This window comes from Drosophila mojavensis, unplaced genomic scaffold (assembly GCF_018153725.1).
Source record: "Drosophila mojavensis isolate 15081-1352.22 unplaced genomic scaffold, ASM1815372v1 contig_81, whole genome shotgun sequence".
Lineage (NCBI taxonomy): Eukaryota > Metazoa > Arthropoda > Insecta > Diptera > Drosophilidae > Drosophila > Drosophila mojavensis.
In genome coordinates this window covers 3233795-3260450 of record NW_025318907.1, presented here as the reverse complement: position 1 = coordinate 3260450, position 26656 = coordinate 3233795, and the positions used below count along the sequence as shown (strand labels likewise).

Below are 26656 nucleotides of genomic sequence, written 5' to 3'. Positions count from 1 at the left end.
ATCAGACTTTGAGAAGATCAGCAATAGACAATTCACTATATGATGATCAAATTAGATACCCGTAATATAAAAATAGATCAAATTTAAATATTCTTTACATATATAGCATATCTCAACCCAAACTAACGTTAGATCTATTAATTTGTATGCCCAACATAATTATATTCTGCATATTAATAGACTCGACTTCCTCAGAGAGAACCCCGTTAGGGCCCTCTCAATCCCTTCGCTCCGATCTCAAGTGATCTTAATCAATGAAAGTGATTTGTTGTCACACATTTGTCACTGTACAAAACACTCATCAAATTCGTGGGGCGAGGCCCCGCTGAAGAGCTCAGAGCTCGTTCCCGATCGCGTCTATTGATAAGAGTCCAATACAAAATTGTGACTCACTTGGGCACTTCAACGGCAATCGATCGAGCAGGCAACACTCTCGGCCCTCCAATTAGATTAATTAGCCACGGCCGCTTGATGCATTGCTGTCGCATTGACTCGATTGACAATCGATGGACTGGATCAAGGCTTCGGCTAGAGCGCATGAAATGTCAGCCGAAGTCAACTTCTAAGTGCATTCAATTGTCAGCAATTTAGTTGCCGATAAGCAGCTGATTGATATGTTGCATGAATGAATAATGTCAACGTATCGTTGCGATAATTACGCTAGACCCGAACTGAACAGAAACAATTAAAGAAAGGGAGAGCTGAGACAGAAAGAGAGAGAGAGAGAGAGAGGGAGAGGGAGAGGCAGACAGGCAATATGCATATAGTTATGTATTAAGCAAACATTTCTATGTTTTTACTTTAATTAAGCCATAATTTATCGCCAACAGCACGCGGACACGCAGCCCCGCTAAAAAAAGAAAGAAAATAATAATAATATAAATAAGGGCCACACTCGACGCGACTTGGGCCCAGCTACAGTTCCGACTCCGACTCGACTCTGGCCCTAGCTCTGACTCTGACTATTGGTATCGGCTAGGCCCGTCGACAGACTGACACCTGCGCGTGTAAATTAGCCGACGTTCGGTTGCTGGCCCAAGGCGAAATAGCTTCAAAATTGCTCCACGCGACACTTGGACCATGTGCATAGAGACGACGGGTCTAGAGTGGTCTGGGGTGGCCCACAGTTGCTAGCTGCTCGGTGGTCTAATTAGAAATCAACTTGTCAATTAGCCAGGCAACAACATACACCCAAACAGCCGAGATGTCATGTTTCCCAGTTCCCATTTGCTTTTTACCGAATTTGTGTGTGTGTGGGTTTTTTCAGTGATCGATGCGAAAACACGGCCCAAAAGAAATTATATGGCTGCTGTTTGCTGTCGATTCAAATTTTTCAATTTCACGAACACCAGCGTTGCGACTGTGTCCAGTTAAGCCAGCAAACAGCAAACAGCGTGCAGCACATGTTGTCCGGGCCGGGCCTTCGATCGATTGTCGAAGGTGTCCCCAGAGAAGTTTCGATGTGCAGGTGAGCGGCAGTCGGAGTCGAGACTCGAGTCGAGTCTCGAGCTGCTCTCCCTCCTGTGTGTGGAATTCTCAGTTTACGTGGAATTTCGACGCTTAACTAATGATGCTCATCAGGCGCTCAATGGCCACGGCTACTGTATCTGTATCTGTGTCCGTATCTGCATCTGCATCTGCGTTGGCTTCTGCGGCAACTGCAGCGGACGGCATCTGTATCGCTGATCGCTTCTGGATCTTGGTTGACTTTCCTTGGAATATCGAACGCGAACGAAAATTAATTTTCGATACCGAAAATAACATTCCAAAACTTAATTAGCTGCGAGTATTATGAAAAATTGCAGTCATTAATGTGTTGTTGTTGCTGTTGTCTCTTCTTCTTGTTCTTCTTTTTTTTTTTTTTTGTTTTTTTTTTTTTTTGTTTATTACCATCAAATTGAGTTTTCCAATTCCCAACTGGACGCAGAGGCAGACGCAGACATTGGCCGCTGCTCATCAGGTACCGTGTAAAGGCTTTTCCGCATTTCTTGCCACGGCCACAAAACCTTTGGCCTCCCCCTTGCCAAAAGCCGCGACCAGCAACAGCAAACGATCATACAGAGCCACAGTCGACGTCTGTCTCTCAGCCTCGGTCTCGGGCTCTGTCTCAGCTTCGTACATGCCACAGTTGGAGCCACTGAGCCACAGACACGGCATCTGGACCACCCAAGTTGCGTTTGGCTTAAGACCATTGGCGAGTGGCAGTCGGCAACAGCAATATCAGCAACAGCAACAACAACAACAACAACAACGGCAACGGCGGCAGCGGCAGCTATTAAGCTTGCCCCAAGTTGAGGCACTCGATGATTACTTGAAATTCAATTGCAGTCCATTAGGAGTGATTAATATGTATGCGATTCGAAAGCGAAGAGCGCCACGGCCAACGAAAGAGCGCAAAAATGCATTGCACTTAAAATTATTGACACTTTGAATCGAATGCAACCCATTGCCATGCCTACGTGATGCAGCTACTGTGCCCAGAGCTCTCATCTTCCTCTCCCTCTCTCTCTCTCTCTCTCTCTCTGTATTTCTGTCTCTCTTTGAATCGTTCTCTCTTAGCTAAGAGCTGAAAGAAGCTAAAAGAAGACATTGCCACATCGAGGACCACACACGAAGCCAACTTCCTTGCTCCAACGCCACAGGCAACCACAACAACTACAACAACCACAACAGCAACAACAACAACAAGGAAGAAGCAGATGAACTGCAGCCACAGTAGTTTTGCGGCTCGTTACGTTGCAGTCGCAGGGCCTGCCCCAATCTCCTTTTGGCTTCGGTCCTGTCCTCGAGCGATCTTCATCATCGCGTTCGTCATTTTGGGTTTGTCGTGGTGCGGCGCCAAATTGCAGCGAGGTAAGTAAAACAGCGTTTAGCTGTTGTAGCTGTTATGATCTCTGGTCAGGCAACAAACAGTCAGCGCCAAGAGAAACGCAAAAAACAGCTTCAAACATCTAAGAGAACATCCTCAGCCGCATCGAGTTGAATCTTTGGACTTTGACTGTTAGGCAAGTCGAGTCGAGTCGAGTCGATCAATAGAGAGTTTCTTATCACAGGCAAGGCAACTAGTGTGCGTGCTTGTTAAGTAATTACAGAGCTTAGTTAATTGATAGACAGGCTTAACAATCAGCGAATTATCTTGAGATTTGTAGAAGGAAAAACCATTTTCTTTGTATGTCTTTATGCTGTGGAAAGTGAGACGTGTTTGAAATTAATTCATTTACCAATCAATGATATATTAAGCATTTTTCAGATTCTTAATTACTAAAGACGCACATTAATAATAATCAAGTGACTTACCAACTATTTAATAGTACATTATATTCATTATTTTAAATATTATTAATTACTATTTATTTTTTATTATTTTATATTTCTTATCTATTAATTATTATTTATTATTTATAATATATTATTCATTATTTTTTATTTATTATTATATCTTGCCTCGAATACAAAGTAAGATTTTCTTCGTTCATTTAGCTAGAAATACCTGAACCACTTAGACGATTCCACTTTCTCTCTCTATCTCTCTCCATCCCTCTCTCATGTAAAAGTATTTTACAGCACGCTTCTGGTCCATTTCCATTCCTTTATTGAATCCGAGTGATTCGCATTTTACATTTTGTATACAACTTTTAGGTTCCTTTCTGAATTGAGCGTCGTAAAAGTAGAGCTCGAAACTAGATGCCATAAAGCCGAATTGATTCGCATACATTTTAGCATCATTTAACAGTCGGCTTTAAACATTTTTAAGACTGCGAGGCATTAACAGCTCAGCATGCTGATAAAATATCTGCTTACAATGCTGAAGAGTGCAATTATTTCATTCTTAAATCAATTGTCATAAATGTTCAGAGAAGTAAATGAGAATTGCTATACGATTCTAATTACAATTATGGTGCAATGGAATTAGCTCGCTCTCGATCTCGCTCTCTCTCCCTCTCTTTCTCTCTCTTTCCATCATTCTCTGTTTCACTTGTGAATTACATGCCATAAAAATCACATCAATTGCATTTGTTTCCAAAACTAGTTGCTATAAAACTCAAATTGCCTGCATATCTAATGCTGCCATCCTCTCTCCGTCTCTCTCTCTCTCTCTCTCACGCCCTAAAGTAGGTCTGTCTCCCTTCAATTTATTGTGTGCTCACTGTTCCACTTCCAGTTTCAGCTGCAACTTCAAAAAGAAAGCAAAAGAGCGCATTAAATCTCGCTGGCGAAATCCCACTTGAATTCTGCCAGTCTGCCACGCCCAGGCCCAAGCCCAGCCGCCCACTAGCGTTTTATGCAACATTCTTGTTTCATTTTCTTCTCTCTCTCTCTGTGTGCGTGTATGTGTGTGTGTGTAGTAGGGTAATTTTTCTGAGAATGAAAAGCATGAAAAAAGGCAGCGCGAAGCAAAAGCTCAATTTGTACCTCAATTAAGGCGTCGTCGAGGCATCGCCACCATGGCACAGTGGCGCGAAAGCTGTTCAACTTGTGCTTGTGGCGCATATCCGTTTCCGCACCACCCAAACACCCAAAACGCCCAATCAGCCAACCACTCAGGCTCCCAACCACCCTTCATTGAGTTATGGCCCCAACTCGTGCTTGAAGCGCTGCACGAACGCAGATAAAAACTGTTTGGCGCTGTTCGCCTCCTGCTCCTCTCCTCGTCTCCTGCGGCAGCTACAGCTCGGGCTTGTGCTGGCCTTTGAATGGAGAGATAACCAACGGCGCAGCGCAATTTTCAACACGTTTCGCCAGGATACATACAACATCCTTTTTGCTGCGTTCACAGCACTTTATTCCACATTGCGCCACCTCCTGCCGTCTGCATTCGCGTCCTTTTTTATTGCGCCAATGTTGGAGTTGCAGTTTTTTGTGTTTTCTCTTCTTTTTATTTTATTTTTTTTTAGCTTGTTTTAAGCTCTTTTTTGTTTGCCTTATTGAGCTTTCAGCACTTTCGCTTGTCTGTCTGGACTGCCTGGGCTGCCTGCTGACTGTTGTTGGTAACAGGACAGCAAACAAGGGGCGGCCACTGGGGCTGAGACTGGGGACAGGTGAGGGACTAAAAAGTGCAGAATCAAATAATTTACTTTCCAATTCGCGCCGAGATCACGTTTTTAATTTGAAATTTTACAACTTGCGCGCACAATGTTTATTTTTCCCGCCAGCTAAAGGAGGCGATAGGGCGTGGGGCTGCAGCAGGGAGCGGCGGCGGGGCTACAGATTCCAATTCCGATTCCGATTTCAAGTGCTTTGGCTGGTTGGCTGCCCCAGCAATGGGGCGGCTGTTGGAGCCGTGCTGGGGTTGTTTCTCGTTGAATCAGAATCAGCCACATTTGTTTACATCACAGTTACATGTGTGCGTGTGTGTGTGTGTGTGTGTGTGTGTAAACTTGCTCACTTTGCATATAAACCATTTGTTTTGACACTTGCATGCATTTAGCCACGTTTTTATAGCGGAAAAAAGTTGAAAAAGTAATAATAAAATACTCGCTGTGGTAAACAGGATTGCGAATAAGGAATAGGCCGAATTGGAAATATCCTTTAACACCTGAAACTAGATTATATTTGAATGCAATTTGTATAAGACTCAAAGAGTGGGAAACCAAAACCCTTTTATCTCTGAGTCTCTCTGTCTCTTTCTCTGTCTCTTACTCTCTCTCCTCTTTCCTCACAAACTGAACTTTCTAGCTATTATGCTCTGTGACCTCTTTTGGCTGTTATGGCGAAACAATACAAAACTAATTTGTTTCATTGCGCAAATATTTTCATTTAATTTGAAATGCGAAATGTTTGTCTTGGGCTCGGTCAGTCGCCAGTGACTTTAACTCTGGCCCAGCTCTGGCCTCGGCTCTCGCGGCTTCACACTCGGCCTCCATTAATTAAACCAAATTTGGCTATAGCCCACCCACAATGGCACGATGCTTACGTGCGAGTTTGATATATGATCGAGGCTTATTCACAATGAAGAGAGCGAGAGAGAGAGAGAGAGAGAGAGAGAGAGAGAGAGAGAGAGTGCAAGAGATCGTTAGCGTTGCAAACAATTTTGGATTTGGGAACTCTTTTTGCATTACGCGAATTTCATCGCATGATAAATGACAAATTTCCGCCGCACTTTGCCGGCGATATTCGAAAAGAGCTGAAAGTCATTGTTTGTCATATATTCAAATGCCAAAATATTGTCATTATCGGGCTGCGAATGTCTGTCTGTCTGTCTCCCGGTTGCCTGGACATTGTGTTCGGTTCGCATCATTTGTCTTGCAATTGGTGTTGCCATCTTCTACTCCTGGGGGGCCAACACACAACACAAAGCACACCACAGACAGCAGCAGAGGCAGAGGCAGAGGCAGACAGACGCCCCACTCGCACACTTATCCCCACCAGCTAATGCATTTCTGTCGCCAACAGTCAATAACCTTCTTCGCTGTGGCATCAGCTTGTTAGCCAAATGCCCTTACAAGAGCTTGCATAGTGATGCGATCAGAATTTATGTATTTTTATGAAGTCCACAAATATGTTCTACTAGCACCTATGCATATCGAGGAATGAGTAACACTAAATTTAATGTAATTTAAAATTGTTTCAAAAATCTTTGTCTCAATGAGGCAAATTAGCTTTGTTTACTTTTTGCATTATATTTTAATATCTGAGTTGTGCAGGAAAAGAAGACCTTTTAGAAAATATTTTTTTTATCTTTTTTTTTAAATTTATTATTCAAAGGTTATTTATATATATTTCTCACACCTTGAATTTCTATGGAAATGCCGTGAAACACATTGAAAGCTTAGCGGGGCTGCTTTTAGCCATTTTGTCATATATTTATTCGCCTATGTAAATATTCTAATCTCATAATCTAAAAAAATTATATCAAAATATATAAACAAATTAAATAGTATTCTATCTTTCATATGAAATGTAGATAAACTATATAATTATAATTTGAATGCTATGCCACATGCTTTCAATACCAATTCAAATTAAATACACTACAATTCCAATTTATTTTACATAAATAAATATATATTGTTTACTTTACAGGTTATGTTATTTTATATGTTTCTTTTTACAATAATTTAAAATTCAAACATTTACATTTTTTAAATTTATTTTAATATATTTGAATTTTTAAATTATTATTGTTTACTAATTTATTTTATATGTATTTTTTACAGTAAAAAACATTTTATATATATGTACGGTAAGCTCCATCAATGTCGAATACCCCCAACCTTCAACAGCATATGTAAGTACCATAGAATACGGCTATAATGACTCTCAATGGACCTCGGTATACCTGGATGACGCTATAACCGTATAAGTTTGCTTATAAAAGTTTAACCGTACGGACGCTATAAGCGGAGTATGTTGAAAATCAATTTTATATTTTATTATTTTTAATTTTTTTATTTGTTATTTATTTATTGAAATATAATTTGAAAACGTTTATTTCCCTATTCAACTAAAACAAATATAATTCAAGCTTTACCTCTACTCTTTACGACGGGGTATTTCCTAGTCAGTCACTGTCCCATTACACCTCTTACGTGCTTATTAATTTCACAGCTCTGTGGGGCTGCTTGACCCATAGTTCAAATAAATAATTGTTTTTCGCTTGTTACTTTCGGGCTTTGGTTTGTCGTCCCCGTCGTCGTTGTTGTTGTTATTATTGTCGTTGTCGTTGTCTATTGACTTCCCGCCTTCCTCAATCTCCATTCGTATACTCAGTTCAGGTCCAAACATGAGTCTTTAAGATGTTGCGGCACGCCTTGAGACGGCGTCTGGGGAAACACCTCAGTGACATTTGCATAAAATTCAATTGGCTGCCATATTTATGGCCTATGATTATTAAATGTGGTGTGTGTGTATATGTGTGTCTGTGTGTGTGTGTGTGTGTTTTGCCATTGAACATTAATAAGCACAAAATAATGTTAATAATGTCATCATAATAGTCGTCGTCGTCGTCGTCGTCGTCGTTGTTGTTGTTGTTGTTGTTGTTGTTGTTGAGGCCCACCAGGAAAACTTCGACAATTGGAAATGATTTGAGACCTTTTCCAGCCGGTGTGTGGCTTGCATTTATTCATTATGTATTTATGGCTCTTTGGGAAATTCAATTTCCAATTCGTTTGCTAACAATTTCGATGCCTTCAATTACGACTATATCCGCTTTCTTTTTTCATTTTTCGGGCGGGCTAGCCATTAGCAGGTTTGGTGGTCTGGTGGCGCCACACCTGGACAGCTCCCTACGGGCATTTCATATTTCATATGGGCTCACATGTTCTATTAGATTTGTAAATTATTATTCACATTTGCTGTTATGGCCTTGTGAGGTCATAAAAAGAACCTTGTCCACTCGATGGGAATAACTGAATAAATAAAGTGTTTACCATCAAACACTCAAGTTGTTTGTGCATTAAGTGAAGCCTAGAAGGCGTTCATATTCTCCTTTATTATAGTTTACTTATTAACAGCTTTACATGAGAATAGTAATAAATGAATATATGGACAAAAACGGGTTGAAATCACATAATATTTGAAATTAGTTTCTGAAAAAGAATTCATTCATTCGCCTGAAAAGAATAAAAATATAATTTATTCGTTGTCATAAAAAATCCCACACGGCTTACTTAATTTTATGGCATAAGGAAATAGAATTGAATAATTACAAAATATATAGATGTAAGATATGTCCATATAATATCTTTTTTTTTTTTATATATTCTATTTAATATTTTGTATTATCAGTATGTGTTCAAACTGTTGGGAGTTAAAATAGAATATTTTCTTTATCAAGGAATAAAAGTTTATTATAAAGCAAGTTTTTTTGATTGAGTATGCAGATTTTGAAAAAAGAATTGGTGAGAATCAGGAAAACTTTCTCTTTGTCTCTCTCAGTCGCTCTCTCTCACACTCGTTCTCACTTTCGCTCTCTCTCACTCACTCTTGCTCTTTGTCCCTCTCGATTTAAAAAGTACAAAAACGTAAAATTATTCTTGGCTTTCGCAAAGTTTCTTTGTAATATACTGGAAAATGCAAATTAGTACGAAGAAAATACAAATAAAATTATTTTGTCTAAAAATGAAAAATATCTAAAATATCTAATATTTTTAATTCAATTTATTAATAATTTTCAGACCATCTGACCATAGAAAACAAGCCTAAGAACTAAGTATAATGGTTCCTTTTGACATTATTTCAACTTCAATTTATATAACAAATAAATATTCATAGTTTTTCTCAAATTATATTTTTTTAAATATATTTTGTACAATTATTATTTTTATTTAGATGAAATCATTTAAATGAGCTAAAACGCTGTGTTTCCATAACTGAAAATCGATTTGAGTCGCTGGCACGTCCATTGATAGTGAAATGGTCGAGGCGCCTTTGTTGACCGAGTCACTTAGCGGGGCATTGAGAGCAGTTAGCGGCTCACTAACAAGATCCGAACGAAGCCCGCGAGCAACTGAGAGCGCTGCAAGTGCGAATTGACAGTCAAACAAAGGCGCAAGCAGTGGAACAATTAGCGTCCTGCCAGTCGCTGCTTAGCACCCTCCCACCCTCGCACTGGGAAGACAATCAATTACAATTACGTATTTAATACTTAGTTACAAAACTCACAAGTTAACAGCTCAAATATTGAAGCAACGCTAAGCGCCGCCAGATGGCATGGAATGGGTATGGTAGATGGAGATGGAAATGGGAATGGGGATGGAGTTGGGGACTCGAGTCAGTTCCAGTCGCAGCTCTGGCTTGATCTCGGCCTGGAGCTGGGCGAGAGTCTTGAGCAAGTCGCTCAAATGCGTTGAGTCAACACAATTGACGTTTCGAGTTGACGGCAATGATGATGTGAATGTGAATGTGAGTGCGAGTGTGAGTGCGAGTGCGAGTGTGTGGATATGTTGGCGTTGACTTCTGCTGAAAATGTGGCCAAGTGTGGCTGCCGCCTGGCATTTGCCTCTCGCATTTGAATGTTTGTTTAGGCCAAGTTGGCAGCGCATGAGATACGCTTTAGCCTGTAGCCCCTGTAGCGCCAGAGCGGGACAGCAGCGTTCACTTCAAGATACTCGCTATCCCACCAAAGCCACGAGAGACACCAAGACATCCAGACAGTCGGACAGCCGGACAGCCACCCATCCAGACATCGAGCCGAGCCGAGTCAAACTCAGCGCCTGTCTGTTGGCCATAATTGAGTGCACTTTCCATGGAACTGGCAGCGATTATGAAATGCCATCAGCAACTGCGCCATCAACTGCGCCAGCACCATCAACTGCAACTGCAACTGCAACTGCAACTGCCACGGCAACTGCAACGGCAACGGCAGCTATAAACGCGCAAATGGCGTACATCAGACATAAAAGCTGTGCCTCGCATCCCACTAGGGGCTGTGAGGCTGTGGAGCCGTGGGCATAGGGGTCGATGGGTTGAGTGTGGGGGTGGCATTTTATTATCGCATCGTAAATCAATTGATAAAGCGAAGCGGAAACAAGTGGCAGCTCCAATTGCCCATTGCAGCAAATAAATCTAGAAGACGCCGCTAACATTTTCGACATTTACTAGATGCACACAAGCATAGAGGATATTATTGGCGCTGACACTGCAAGAAAAGTAAAAGACACAAAACTCAAATCAAAGACAATCGACGAGAATGTGAAGAAGTTAAGGAAATTGTTAAATTATTAATGAATAAATTCAAAATTAAAATTATAATATTGATTTATAATTATATTTATTACTTCTATAAAAAATCAATGAGAATGTGAAGCAATTAAGGCAATTATTAAGTTATTAATATTATAATATATATTATGTACTTTTTTAAATAATTAAATCAATATTATTTTTATTAACTCTACAAAAAATCGATGAATATGAATTAGGATTATTATTAATTCATTAATTTTATATAGATCATACTATGTGTTTTTATTAATTAATGAATTATTATTAAATTTATCACTTCTATTTACAAAATTATTTTTTGGTAATTTAAGTTTGTTACAATTTTTATTTTACAATTAAAAACTAAAAATAAATCAAATTATAACAAAATATATGTGAGTAATGTATGTATATAGGTATGTATTATAATAAATATAGATATGTATTATATATAGATATATAGATATATGACACATTGAGATAGTAATGCTAACTGTAATATGATTTTTAAAAAATATTTCTAGTAACGCCTTCAACTCAATCATAACAAACTCAAAGTGCTAAAGAAAGAAGATGGAAAATGAATGATAATGAATTCGACTTTCAATGCAGTTTCTATAACTTTCAAATATATTTGAATAAAAGGCTTACACATATGCTGTAAGTGTACCTGCAGTTTAATATTTGAATGTGTGCCAATTATCATACATATGAGTATACAAGATTTTTTTAGAAAAAGATGTGGAGAGAGAGAGAGAAATATAGAATGTTTTACAAACTTTCCGTATATTTAAGTAGCTAAGGCTTACTCGAATTTCTTAATTAACTTAAATATAAGATGCATTAAAATTAATTGTCGTTTACTACAATATATTTTCCCTCTAGTCAGTGCCCTAGTTTTTTGCAGTGTAGTCATCGCAAAGCGACTTTGTGCGACCAGCAATTAATACGACAAACTGTAAAATGCCGCCTCGGAGTTTGTAGGCAACACCGAAACCGAAATGCAATTAGCGAAGGGGCTGCCACGTGGCGATATCAAAGGGGAAGATGCCAGAAGATTTTGTGCCTCAAAGGCGCATAAATCACAGATGCTTGGGGCAGGAGAAGGGTTGCCAAGGGGGGAGGGCCAAGGGGTGCAGCCGATCGTTGGGCGCCCACACAGCAAGCGGCAAGTGCAGATGGCTTTTGGGTGGGGTGGGGGTGGTGGCTGGGCATGATGAGGTTGACTTATGTGGCATACGCGCACATATGGGATTTTGTGGCTTTTTAATAGCCGATCGCTACATTGTAGCCAAAGCGCAATTGGAATTCCTCAGGCCGAAATGGCAAAGTGAAATTTAGTGTGTCACTTGGCAATTTCTGCTAATTAGAAGTGTTGAAAAAGACTTTTGACTAGTTCCAGCTAGCAGCTCCAGCAGCGCCGGAGCCAGCTCATTTCCGGCTCATTTGAGTCGAGTTGAGCCACATGCAATTGTCTAATTGGTTCATTACGTGCCCAAATGGATTTGCGCCTCTATAAGACGCCTGATTTAAGCTGCTTGGCAATCGCTTCAAGGGGGGCGGGCAGAGGGCAAAAGGCGGGCAGGCCGTGGTGTGCATGTGTGGTATGGCATGTGGCAACATGGCAACGCACATAGTCGTATTTCTTTCATTTTTGTTGTAGCGAGCATTTGGCGCAATTAGCGTTGGCATTAATTCATTTTATGTGGCCCGATCTCTGCCAGATTCGCATCAGCATCAGCTGCACACATCAACGCTTGCCAGTAAATGTCAGCTGCCGATCTGGTTGTGCCGCCACCCGCCACCCGCCACCCGCCATCCCCTACCCCCATCTTTCCCCCTCGCTGCCTCCCACAACAACTTTGTCTGTCTATGAATTTTCGCATTTTAAAATCTTTGCATTTATTTTCAGCAAATTAACGCGAGTTGCAGCTCGCCCGCTAAATCTGTGCTAATGAATCATTTGATGTGGTTGTTGTTGCTGTTGCTGTTGTTGTTGTTGTTCGGCTGGGTGCAGTTTCATTTGATGGCAACCGTGTTGTCTTGTCACAATATTTGTTTATATGAAGATTTGGTTTTTAATTAAATGGCAGAGCATCAAATTGAATCGAATGCTGTTGCCGTCACTCAACCCCATCCTCATGCTCGTTCTCCGACTCAACCACATCATTCTCATTGTCCTCGTTGGGCTGTGATTGTGCAATTAGCGAATCATATTCGCCCCTCTACCGCGCTGCTTCTCCTGCTCATGGCAGTTGTGTTCTCTGACTGGTTCTCAGTCTCCCTCTCACCCTCGACTGGTGACAAGTTTACATGATTTAAAGTTGCGCCGGCGACGGCCTTTGATGTGAATGCGAACGCGAACGCGAATGCGAATGCGACAGTGGACATGTCATCTGAATGAAGGCGCCGTCGCCTGTCTGCCTTCTGCTGCTGCTGCTGTTGCAGTAGCTGCTCAGCGGATAAGGCGTTGGGAGCTAGCCTATTAACCTGAATGCAGTCACATCTCACACGACTAATCCGCTATTTTCATATCAAATATTTGCAGTCACTGCATGAGACAACGCGACTGCTCCGACTGCGACTTTCCGCGTATCAAATTAATCATTAGCTCGTATATCACTCAACTTTAATGCAGATAGAAACATTTACTCACGCCATGTTAACATTATATTATGCATATTCATAAGCGACTTTAAGGCTTTCAATAAATTACACAATTTTATATATTAATTATAGCAGGTAGTATACATATATGTAAATTATACCGTATACATATAATTATAGGCAATGTAGAGCGAAGGAGAAAAACTAGATTTTTGTTTTTTTCATTTATTTATATTTATTTATTTATTATAAACTGAATATGTAGAAACTGTTTAAGAACTACTCTGATATAGTTTAAATTAACAAATAATGTGCAAATAATCTTCCTGAAATTATTTCAATCGTAACACACTGCAGTACAATACAATATATAATAATTAATAGATATTATATTTGCATATCTAAAGGCGTCATATCGATAAATCAACTCGATGCAATCCTCATGTGGTACTTTGATTATACAAAAATCTGTAATAATATCAATTCTGTTACTAAAAAGTCGAAACAGTAAATGCCAGCCAGCAATAGCAGCACAATGCATTAAGGTATCTTTTAGTCGAATATTCTAATTAGTTTTTATTAAGTTTATACTGAAATCCTGATGATAGACAACAAAGAGGTTTTTTCATTAGCACATTCTTTCATCTGCTTCTTTAACAAACAAAATTCGACTTCATTTAAATATTGAAAATGTGAACGTGGCATGGAAAAGGCCTGATAATGCGTTTCCTAATTCATAAGATATATATCATCTTAATTCGAATCAAAACGGAACTCCATTTAGATCTGCAAAGTTTTAACCTAAAGCAAATACTTGTAGATGGCTATAATCGGTACCAAATTATATTTCTTTCAAATTATTTATAAGTTTTATTGTCATTATATTATTTTAAAATCTATCATCAAAATGCAGATATTTGGGCAGGTTTATATATTTATTTATAATTTTGATTTATCTTACTCAGTGATTCTCATAAAATGCGTAAGGGCAATTTTCCGTCTCACCTTTAAATGGAATAAATAAAAAATCACATTTTAATTTTTTCAAATATATTTTTTATTTTAATTAATTTTTTTTTAAAGTTTTTTGTTTGTTTTTAGGTTTTTGTTTTAGCACATGGATTTCGATAAATTGCTTTTGTTTTTGTTTAGGTGCATGTGAATTGATGTTCATAAACTTTGTATTTTCTTTTGTTTGTTTTTAAAGCATTTTTTATGTTTTTATACATAACAATTTCGTTTTGCGTCTTAAAAACTAGAAATACTTCTTCGCCAAAGCGCTTTAATGTGTGTGTGTGTGGGTGTGTGTCTTGTCTAAGCTAGAAATTAATCTAAAGAACTTTTAAATTACTTATAACATGTCAAGCATATACATACATACATATGCATATATGTATGTGTGTATATTTATATATAGAATTATACAAGAACGTAGGTGTTTTATAGAAATAAGATAGGGTAAGCTATTCGTGGCAAGACTGCAAAAGCTTTAACTATGAAGAAGCTGGAGCTTGAGCCCAACTAAACGATAATACTTTTTTTATATAGTTGAAAATAAATACTTGCTAGAGGGCCAACAGCTTTGAAGAGAACTCGATAAGCTTAAGGATACGATATACGATATACGATATTACGATATACGATATTACGAAATTACGATATTATTAGAGTTATGTATATTACAATTATATCACATGAAACAGTTTTGTACGCCGCACAAATTCACGAAGATTCCAGCAGCCAGCGAAAGGCTGGAGGATGGCGCCTTTTCTTCTATATATTGCACACTTAGGACCAGCCGGGGAGTGTGGGGAGCAGGGGAGCTGGGGAGCAGGCGATCAGACGAGCTGGGGGGAAGCTGTTTGCCATTTACGGTATCTGGCCGTTCATGCGCATCTCAAGCTCCTCCTCCTCTTTGGTCAGCGGCACCGTCGTATGATTGTACAGACCCTGGGCCATCAGCTGCAGGGCCAGAGGATTCTTCGAGCCCGTCGACTTCTTGATTTTGGCGCGCTTGTTCTGGAACCAGATCTTGATCTGTGCCTCGTTCAGGCCCAGCTCGGAGCTCAGCTGCTGGCGTCGTCGTTCGGTGAGGTAGCGATTCTCATTGAATTCGCGCTGTTAGAGAGAGCGGAAGAGAGAAAGAGAGAGAGAGAGAGATGAGCAAATTGTGTGCGCAATAAAAGGCAACTAGGGTCGGGTCAGGTCTGCTGTGCTAGGTAGAATCTGAGGCAAATCAATTATTTGCGGTTTAGTTGAAAGACATGTAGTGTGAGTGAAATATGAGCATGTCTAATTGGCTTAGTTGAGGACACTGGCATGGCCGTGCCGTCGCCGTCGCCGTCGCCAGGATGCAGCGCAGCGGGCGGCGCAGCGTGTGTAAAGTGTGTAAATATTTTGGTTGTAAATATGACACAACATTGGAGGGATAACTGAGATGGAGTGGGATGGAGTGGGATAGCCTGGTATGGGCTGTTATGGAGAGGATGCTTACCTTTAGGCGTGCCAATTGCTCGCTGGAGAAAGCAGTGCGTGGTCGCTTCTCATCATTGGTCTTGTCCTTTGGTTGCTTGGGGCGACGGTAGCGGGGTCCTGCAATGCCATACAAAAGAGTAGAAAGTTAGTCGAGCGTGCTTGAAAGCAAAAGAATGTCTCCTCCATCCCCCTCACCCAAAACTCGCATATAATTAATGATATTAATGGTTTAATTAGCATATAGTATGTATGTTTGCCCCAGACGCTGCTTTCTCGCATTTACTTGTGGCATGCAACGAGCGAGCGGCTCTGCCGCGTGCTCAATTTGTCAGCTGTCAGAGCAGCGTCTAACGAACTAAACGGAAGCAACGTCCATTCCAGACACGACATTCGCCATTTCAGCTCGACTTTTAATTAATATGACGGGCGACTTCACAGTGAGAATGGGAGAGAGAGAGACAGTGAGAGAGAGTGAGCGAGAGTGCCAAAAGTCAAGTCAAGCGAAAATGACTTAATAATCCCAAACTGCTTAATTCATATTTAGCTAATTGACAAACGATTTCTACTCTTAGCTAATTGCCGGCTCAGGGTCTAAGCCGAGCTGAGGTTGTTTTGCAACCGGCGATTTGAATTTTGTTTAGCTTAGAGTCTTGGAGCAATCGTCGACACATTGTAAATTATAATTTAATTGCCCGATTGCTTAGATAATTTGATTAATCTCGCGCTACGTAATCGCCGGCTATCAACGCCTTGTTGTTAGTGGATCTTGTTGGGCTGTTTCCATCGACACCAAATTAAAAAACCATTTCGAGTCATAAAAAAGCACTTAACTTGTCAATTAACGCATCGCAGCAATAACACCAACACACACACACACACACACATGCTGCTTGGAAAATAGATTTTCCTGTTGCGCTCTGCTCTTTAATGGGCACTTTCTCCGAGCATCGGCAACGGCAGGGATCGTCAATCGTCAGCGCGTTTTAGTGGCAATCGAATATGAAGTCGATGCGTGAATCGTGACCTCTGACCTTCGACTGGCTGTCGGCGATAGCCAAACGAGTCGCCTGCGCTACATGTTGTCACATAAAGTGTCAGCTTCAAAAGGCAGCAGCAGCAGCAGCCGCGCTGCGTGCGGCCCGACCCGGAAGGCTCAATAGGGCCAAAGGCACCCAAAGGCCGACAATCGCCGATCGAGAATTGACAATTGAGAATCGACAATTGAGAATTGAGAAATGAGAATCGAGCCCCGAACACCTAATTGTTGCAGTGTCCTTCGGTTTTTATGACAGTCAACAAGACACAAAACACGTTCATGAAAGGCTGCCGCTGCTCACAGCGTTGGAGGTGGTCCAATGCACCGAAAACAAACACACCCATGTGCCCTGCTACTCATGTGTGAGCGCTACGAGGGCAATTTGAGCCTGATTTATAATTCAGAAACTAATAAGAGCAATCGATAAGACGAGCATACAAAATAGAGTTGGATTAACTGCCGAGGTTTCCGATACTAGCTAAACGGAAGCAAGGAATTCACTAAAGAATATTCCAGCTAATAGGAAATCAGGGAAAGTCTAGAAGACAAGAAAAACTTTGCTTAGCTGCTGCCGTAAATGACAGACCTGTATATAGTATATATATCTATATAATGCAGTAAATGACAATAATTTATAATAATATATATTTAGTTAAATATGTATATTTAGATAGATATAAGTAGCTAGAGTAAGGTCCTATATTTATATAAATATAAATAGCTAGACTGAATTCCTATACTTATTAACTTGGTTTCAAAAATCTACTTTTACAAAAAATGCATCTATTCAAAACAAAAAATTTCTAAAATAGACAGACATTCTAAAGACCTAAGTCTTTGCCATAAAACAAAGCAAACTTAAGATTTTTCTAATATTCGTTTAGTTGTCTTAAAAGCCAAGAAATTCACATATGAACTGGTATTACTTTCTATATAAGACAATCCCTCACTTCTTTCACTTGGACTCAATAATTTCTGTCTAAAATACGAATCCCCTTCATTTCGAAGATCATTCCAATTGCTTTTTATATGATTCATAATAATACCCATTTAATAACAACTTCCCCATCTGTCCATAACCATATAGAAAGAATACACACCTGAGCTGGGACGATCGCTGTAGCGCGTGCAGTAGACCCACGCGGGCCACATCTCATTTTTGCCGCCGTCGGTGGTGGTGGAGCCCGTCTCGGAGCGCGTGTCGTCCGAGGACTCCATGCCGGAGTCACGGCTAACGGCCGATGGAGGGGGTATGGGCTGCGGGCTGCTGGCATTGTTGGCATTATTGGCTCCGGTCAGGCGGCTGCTGGGCGAGGAGTTGAGCGAGCTGGCGGAGGAGGAGCAGGCGCTGCTGCTGCTGCTGTTGCTGCTGGCCGCTGTGGAGGAGCTGCTGCTGCTGATGGTGGATGCATTGGAGGCGGGTGGCGGACTGGCCAGCTGGCTGGCGCTGCTGCTACTGCTGTTGCTCGGCGTTGTTGCCGGGGGCAGCGTCGACTGTGCTTGGCCAATCTGGGAGACGGTCTTGCACAGTGATCCCAGAGCGGACTTCTCCATGCTGGACTCCGTCAGCTTAGCCGTCGGCGGCAGCACAGCATTCGGATTGCCAGCGGCGCTGCGGCGTAGCCGGCTCTGCACGAGCTCCTCGTGGATGCGTGGATAGGCAGCCGGATTGAAGCAGTTGAGCAGATTGGCTCGCTCCAGCATCATTGCAGCGGTGGCTGCGGCGGCCGCCGCCTGCTGCTGCCGGCTAAACTCTAGCAGATCCACACGCGTAAAGGCGGAGGGCGTGGCAGCGGCGGCTCGATTCGCCTCGAAGGGGCGAAAGATGCTGGCCGCAGCCGCAGCCGCTGAGACGGCGCTCGATGGTTCGCCCTGCTTGGTCTGCTTGGCCGCATCCCCGAATCGATCGCTGAGTATGTTTGAGATGGAGAAAGCCAGCGATGGTTTCGATTGCTTGGACTGCTGGTGAGCTGGTGGCGGCAGGCGAGCTGAGCCGGACACCGAGGCCGTGTCGTCCACATCAATGTCATCGTCCTCCTCCTCATCCTCCTCGGTGGTGGTGGTGGCCGTCTGGTTGTGGAAGCTGTCGCCAAGTATCGAGTCGTTCTCCTCTTCCTTGATGGTCAGCGTCGAGGCGGGCGTGGAGCAGGCGCCCGTCGAATGGGCACCCGGTGAGCCACTGGCACTCAACCGCTGCTGGAGTGCAGCCGCATGCAGAGCGGCTGCATCAAAGGCCACCGATGTGGCCGGGTGATGAAAGACGCCAGCCGAGGCGGCCAGCTGTTGTTGATGGAGCTGCTGCAGCTGCTGGAGCTGATGCAAGTGCTGAAGCTGCTGCTGCTGATAAAGCGTTGCCGCCGTAGCGGCTGATCCCGGACCCTGCAGACTCATGTCCAGGGCTGAAATTGATATGGGTATTGCGTGAATGCGAATGTTCGCCGGATGCTGCAGTAGATGCGGTTGCTGCTGCTGTGGAGGCGAGTGTGGCAAACAACCTGGTGGACTGGGCGCTGATTGTGGACTGCAGCGATCCTCAAGGGCCATTTGTTCACTTCACTTGCTCAATTCAATTTCAGTTTCTTCTTCTTCTTCTTCTACTACTTCTTCTTGTTCCACACTTTACACTTCACTAGAGCCGTGAATTCACTTTGACAACTGTTTGCCTTTTGTTTTTGTAATACGCCAAATTTGTATCTTTATTTATTTGTATCTTCGTTTCGTTCTCGTTTTGCTTTTGCTGTTGCTGTTTGCTGTTTGCTGTTTGCTGTTCCGACAACTGCGACGCGCACGTCTGTTCCATGCGAGCTCAACGACTAAATTAACTAATCACAGTTGCCTGCCGCTGCGACGAAGCCAGCAGAAGCAGCCAGCGACCGATTGAACTGTCAGCGCGAGAGCGAGATAGTCGCCAGTGTTCGTGTTCGCATGGGGTGCACAATCGTATGCATGCGCCTGTGTGTGTGCGTCCGTGTGTGCGGGCAAGAGCGAGAGCGAGAGAGTGTGTCGCGTCGCGTCGTCGTCGTCGTCGTCTGAGCTCTGACAGTGACGAAGACGATGCTCAGACTTCGACTGTTCAACTGTTCGACTGATCGATTGGCAGAGCTGCCGTCGCTGCTCTCAGCTCTCAGCACTGACACACACACACTCTCTCTCACTCGCTCGCTCGCTCTCTCTCTGGCTGTGACACTCTGCACTGTTGTCACCTGTAATCTGACAGCGAGACAATGTTTCCAGTCAGCGCAATACAAGAGCGAATCAACGTCGAACCGGTTTTTGGAATTCGTACTGAGTTTTTGCTCGCTCACTCGTTCGCTTGCCTGCTCACTCACTCCGCCTTCACTTTGCGTTGGGGCCCGCGCTTGTTAGGGCTCGATATGACTTTATTATTGGGAGCTGTCATGCGGTTGACAACTGTGTCGCTGTCTGCGTCTGCGTCGTCGTCGTCGCCGTCGTCGTTGTCGTTGCCGTTGTTGCTGCCGCTCTCTCGCAGTGGGGCGTTGCCATGCGGCAGTATAGCTGGCCTGCTTGCACACATATGCGCATGCGGCGGAAAATGGCTGCGTTTGTTGGTTTTGCTAGTTGATTTATCAAAATTGACGCTGTCTCAGTCTCTGTCTCTGTCTCTGTTGAAACGGTTGACTGATGCGACCCACTACACTACCCACCCCCCTCTCAGACACACACTCACACTCTCTATGCTCCTCTCTCTTTTACACTGATGAACAGTCCGCATTTAGTTGTGTTGATTTTGTTTTTGGCCGCGACGTTTCAATCTAAAAACAACAACTTTATCGACACTCAACGAACAGAATGATCGACAATCGACACACGCACATATGTATCTACACAAATATATCTATATAAAGCACTACATATATATTTATATATATATGTATATCTTGGATGCCTTGAATCAATTAATTGATTCAGTGAGGCGCTCTGATTGATATTTAATTGATTTTTAATTTATTTATTTAAATAGCGCGCATTACATATTGAATACACATTAAATATCAATTTATTTAGCGAAGCGTTAAAACACAAATAAAAATTCATATAAAGCTATCGAAATTTGGCATTGATCACCAAAACTCCAAAATCTCTTATCTAAATTCAAATCACGAAAAATGTGAAACATGTGTAGCAAATATATACATATATATGTTTGTAGATATAACTGCTAAAATATTTTATATAAATCAAGATGAAGAAGAAGAGGAATGACCAAATCTGCGCTCGCTAATGAAATTCATTAAAATGTGATATTTATTGTTAATATTTCTTACTCTGTCCCATCTTGTGAATGAGAGCTTTTGTAGACTTGATTTATTCCGAATTAAAATTATTGTTAGATAAAAAAACAATACGAATGCCATTTCTGGTTTCCTATTTTCATTTATTATTCAGAAACGACATAATCAATAAGCCATAAGAACGCCCCAACAATAGCTTAAAAATTTCAAATTTCAGTTGAATTTGGATTTTTTTTTTTTTTTTAACTCAACCCGTTTTATGGAATAGCAACAAAAGTCTCACACACCCATATACACACGTAGAATTAATTTAATTTTTATGCGCATTTTTTATTTAAATTGCAGCAAATAAATAAATATACTTATATAAACTAATTTTGGACAGTTAAATTAATTAAATAGCGATAAGCAAAAATGCATTAACAGCGCGCTTAACCGTTTCGGAGTTAACCGTTTCGAAGCACTCACACACTTCCAGTCCACTTGACGGCAGTCAGCCATTACGTGCCGACTGGAAAGTCGAAAATTCGAACTCCAAAGCAGGCTGCCACAGCTAGCTGGCCCGCTCGCACCCATTGCTGTGCTGAGCCACACACAAAGAGAGAGCACCAAAACAATGGCTGCTCCTGCCGTTGCTGTTGTTGCTGTTGCTCTTGTTTCGGCTTTGCTGTCGCTGCGCTGCGCTGCGCTGCCGACGGCTCTGAGCGACAATAAAAGCAGCTGTTGATTTTTCCGCTTAGCGCTTGCCGCCAACCCCTTTGCGTTACGCTTTTATTGCCATGATTTTCAATTATTACTCTTGTCATGTTTGCTTTGGATTTGCGTGCTCGACAAGCGATGGCCACAAAGGGTTAAACAGCCGCCGACAGTTGCGTAAAAACGCGTTAATTAAACTTTTTTAACTTGTTTTTGATTACACGTACATACATTTTTTATGTGTCTCTGCGCTTGTATCTAACGAGCACTGGGAGTTGCCTGCCAGCTGCTAATGAGCCAAGTTTTCTCCCCCTCTCCCATTCCACAAAACACACTGACTACTGTTTGCGGCTAATGATTTGCTATCTGTTATACTGTTATACTGCTTTTTTCCCTGCAGGCAATGAATACAAGTGCAAAATGCATTTTAATCTTAATTGCTGCGACAACTTAATTTGACCCGCGACACTTTTTCTGTTCGCTCGCTTATCTCATATGCAATTTCTGCTCTCCCCCCAGCTCCATTTTTTAATATTTAACCAAAAAAGAAACGAAACAAAAACACATGTCTGACAAGGCAGCCACGAGCGCGCCCTCTGGCGGTCAACGACGCTAAACGGCTTTAACCAACTCTCAGTTTGGAGTCTTCCTTCTCTGTGTGTTAGTGTGTGTGTCTGTGTTAGTGTGTGGGGGTAATTTAAAATTCATATTTTACACGCAGAAGAAACGCGTTTTCCATGCGTCGGTCTTCAGCTTGTGCTGAGTGCCAGCGTGAGAGGCGGCGAGAGTTATTAATGATGCCAGCTAAAGCCAGAGCATACCAAATACATTAACACACACACACACACACACACAAGTATATAGTTGTATTAGTGCGTTAGCATCAGTATTACGCCTCGGCCTGTACCCAATTTCCTGACTTGCGAGCCTTACCCTCGGCTAAGCCTGTGTCTCCGACATCCATTTGTATATTTTATTGCAGGATAATTTGTAATCTTCTAATTGCACTGTTCAACAAAGTTAAGGTAATGCATTTAGTAACAACTAGTATTAAATATAGTAAAAAATGAAGGTAGTAATCCTAAGTAGTAAAATAAAGTATTATAGTATAGTATTTATTAAATAAAATTAGTAATATTTCAGGCGAAAAACAACTAGAAAAATTCCTGTAAAAAATGAATTTTAATAGAGCGCAATAAACAAATTCAGATATAGTTTCGTAGTTTGTATCAAATAATAAATAAATAAAGTATAATATTTACTCAATATATAGTTATACTACGAAAAATGCTAAATTTATATATTTTTTATGCAAGCTACAGAATTTATATTTATATAAAAAAATATACATTTAATTAATTAAAAATTTGTTAATATTGCTAAAATAGTATTCCATTAAACTTCACCGGTAAGGGTATTGAAATTCGTAGCCTGAACAGAGATTAAGCTGTGCTTTAATTAAAATTGAAGTTGACTCGTTAATCGTTGGCCAACAACTTCAGCATTTGCCACACTAAATCTTTTCAAATAATGCCCGAAGCGCTCGAAAATAATTTAATTTTTTTTTTTTTTTTTTTTATATTGATTTTTGTTGTGCTTGTTTTTCTTGGATATTTCTTTAAGACAGATGTCGCCTTTGGTGGTTGAATGCGTTTAGGGTTAAATGTTAATGAACTTGTTGATTATGCGATTTGACTACTTTATTTGCCATAATGGAGGAGCGGAGTCAACTAAACGGGTTATGCGATTCGCCAGAGATAGTTAACGAACATTATATGGCCAATCGTGGATTTGGTTGTTAATATAGTTTTTATTATTTTATTTTTTATTTATTTTTCAAATTTTACGACTCAACGAGTCTAATAATATAAAAAGTTATAAAAACTGGAGAATAAATAAAACCAACCATATAAGCCGATGTTTGAGAGTCATAAATTTTTTATGACTTCATCACTTGAAGGCAACACGAATTTGCATTCGCTGGCCAGTTTGTCAAATTGGCCAAAAATGGCCAAAAAGAAAACAACACGACAGCAACGCAACGTGCTTTCAATCAATTAACAGATCTTTAATCGTTGTTGCAGCTGTTGTTGTTGTTGCTGTTGCTGTTGCTGTTGCTGTTCCTGTTGTTATTGCATTTGGTAAACAAACTCGAGCGGATTTTAATTTGCGGTTGTAATTCAACAAAATTGTTTTTCTCTCAGCTAATTTGTCAATTTGCCTACGCTTGGCTTTGTTTCCAGCGCTGGCTCGTTAAAGTCGCTAATTGGAGGCAAATGCCAAAAAAGGCTAATATCTTACTTTATTGTTTAAGCAATTTGCTTAATTGTTGGCGCTTTCCACTGCTGCCTCTGCAGTCGTTAACTGAAATCGAAAGTTGCGTTCGAATTGTGAAAGCATTTGCTAACAACTTATGTAGCTTACGATTGTTCGTTTAGAAGGTTTTCTATGCCTTAAGTCTTTGGCTTTTTTCAGTCGTAGTATTAGAAATAGATATAAGAAAATCGTAGTATTAGAAAAATACACTTGGCAAAGTTTGTATCTTAAGTCTTTCATCGGTCTTGTTTAGTCTTATTAAATTTATCCTCTCTAAAGTTTATTCCTATTCGTTTATTCGAGAAGATTCCTTACTCTCTCACTTTGTGTATTAAGACGTTCATTTGGTGGACTTGCTTTGTGTGTGTCTTTAAGTTGTTATTCTAGCTATCGCACAAGTCTATCTTTCACTTTAAAAATTTATAGAAAATGAGGAAGTTTCGTACCTTAATTTTTTGTCTCCAAGTTTGTGTCCTAAGTCTTTAGTTGCCCACCAAGTCCAGCTCAAGTTATTCTTTCTATTAACTGGGATTTCTCACTCAGGCCTCACGTCTCTCGTTTTTAATTGTTCAACACTTGCCAAGTTTGTGTCCTAAGTCGTTCGTTTAGGTCCTGTAATTTTCCAGGAAATTTGCCAAGAGATTTTGCGGATTGCATAAGCCAAATGCCCAACATCGTCTTAACACACTTTTGTGTGGCCTAATCCAATAAAAACCGAAGGCAATTGTCTGAGCCGTGTGTGTTTGCAAACAGCTTGGCTAGATTTAAGGGATACACAGGGATATACTAGGATATACTGGGATATACTCGGCCAAATCTGTAAATTCGATTAAACCGCAAAGCATGAAAGCAGGCCGAGGCCGATTAGACAGGCATCAACAACAAATGAACCCAAGGCTTCGTCCAGCGTCCAGCGTCCTGCGTCCTGCGTCTCAGCAAGTGCGGCCCGACTTGACGGCAATTGGCAATTGGCAACAGCGCCACGGGTTGTCCTCAACAAAAGGACCTTCTGAACCTTTGTGCATAATTGTGTGGTTTCTCAACTGGACGCAGCTGAAACACAGAAGCTGCTGCCAGCCGTGCAACAGCAGCAACTGCAAATGAGTTGGCCCTGACCTTGACTTGATTTGATTCACGGCCAATTGGCGTGCATGTCCTTGCTCATCCTAATGATGCCATTGATCATTAAAGTACATGTTACGTTTATGGCCCGCTCAAATCCTGGCCAAGGCCGCCAGCCAGTCATAAAGCAGTCACACGACCAACGGCAGCCGCTTGGGTGGCCACTGGACATTGGCAGTTGGCAGTTGGCCTTGACCAGGCTAGGACCTTCACTCTAAGCACTTGCTACAAACTTCAAACGTGGCGACGCCATTTTCCAGCTGCTGGGAATATTTATAGCCGAAAATTGTCTAAACTGGAAAATGGAAAACTATGAAAACTAATTTATGAAGCAAGAGCCGAGAACAGAGAGAGGCTAACAAAAAACAACAACAACAAAAAGGCAGCCAAATGGAACACACCGAAAATTCAAATCATTTATCATGACACCCAGGTTCACATATAAAGTTAACATGGAGTACCTGGTGCGACTCCGACTCCGACTCCGACTCCGACTCCGACTCCTCCGACTGGCTTAATGATGGCAGAGTTTTTGGTCGCTGCGAGCCCAGCTGGAAAGCGAGAGAAATCCAATAACATTTTAATAACAAAGCTGCATAACACAGCGCCATAAATAAGCGTATTTCCAGGTAACGCAGCCCAATCCACACGCTCACAAATTGTATCTATATCTATTCACGCATAGACCGCAGAGCCCAATAAATAATTAGCTACAGCTACGCGCCTGATTGAGGACCGACTCTGGATGGGGGCGCATCAGAAGAAATGAGTATTAAGCCAAACACGCCCCTTCAACTCAAGCGATGCCCCAGCACATAGCACAGAACTGAAACAGATACAGATACAGATACATAGCATAGATACAAAGATACATAGACACCTATGCGTGTGTATATACCTACAGAAAACCTTCAAGATGTCTCAGCTGCTGTCTCTATAAGCTGGTATCTAAGCTATACATGGTTTCTCACTTATTTACACACACACTCACGCACACACACACAGATATGCGCCTGTGTGATCGGGCCCAGATTGTGTGTAGTCTGATTAGGGTAATCAATTTTTCATTTCAACCAATGCCCTGGCATGGCCATAAATTAAGAGACGCTCTCCTATTGGTGACTCTGGCCAAAAGGGTCACGCAGCGACAATTAGCCTGGACCCCGATCCAATGATTTAATGGAGAGCCAACTGGGCAGCAGAGATTATTATTTATGAATTGTTAATATTCAGGCTATCAAATGAAAATGTCGCTTAAGTAAGATAAATGAGTATCTAACATATGCAATGTATTATTTACCTATTTTAATATTCCATTTACATATACCTCAAAATTATACGCCAAAGGTATATAGTATCATGTATACGTCTATTGCATATCCAGTCCGTATGGAGTTGATTGAGGGGTTCAGTTGAATGCCAATTTGTCGTTGCAATATTCATATATAATATTCATATATAATGGAGGCTTGACTCCAGTTTTACATTGTGAAAGCAATTTTAACAA

At 41.3% G+C, this 26656-nt stretch overlaps 1 protein-coding gene across 1 annotated transcript; it reads right to left on the bottom strand.

Annotated features, from left to right (window-relative positions):
* Nucleotides 1–14333: 14333 nt before the first annotated feature.
* Nucleotides 14334–19622, bottom strand: LOC6580611 (segmentation polarity homeobox protein engrailed). Its single transcript, XM_032730323.2, has 3 exons — nucleotides 17863–19622; nucleotides 15746–15843; nucleotides 14334–15369 (listed from the first exon to the last, which is right to left on the bottom strand). The coding sequence occupies exons 1-3, from the start codon at nucleotides 19304–19306 to the stop codon at nucleotides 15121–15123; spliced, it is 1791 nt and encodes a 596-aa protein (XP_032586214.1). The 5' UTR covers nucleotides 19307–19622; the 3' UTR covers nucleotides 14334–15120.
* Between the last annotated feature and the right edge of the window lie 7034 nt (nucleotides 19623–26656).

What these genes read in the sequence shown, in the direction of transcription:
- LOC6580611 (XM_032730323.2), bottom strand. Translation starts at nt 19,306, where the DNA reads ATGGCCCTTGAGGATCGCTGCAGTCCACAATCAGCGCCCAGTCCACCA. An exon ending in CAGCGATCGTCCCAGCTCAG is followed by an intron (nt 15,844 to 17,862) that starts GTGTGTATTCTT and finishes ATGGCATTGCAG; the next exon opens with GACCCCGCTACCGTCGCCCC. An exon ending in AGCAATTGGCACGCCTAAAG is followed by an intron (nt 15,370 to 15,745) that starts GTAAGCATCCTC and finishes TCTCTCTAACAG; the next exon opens with CGCGAATTCAATGAGAATCG.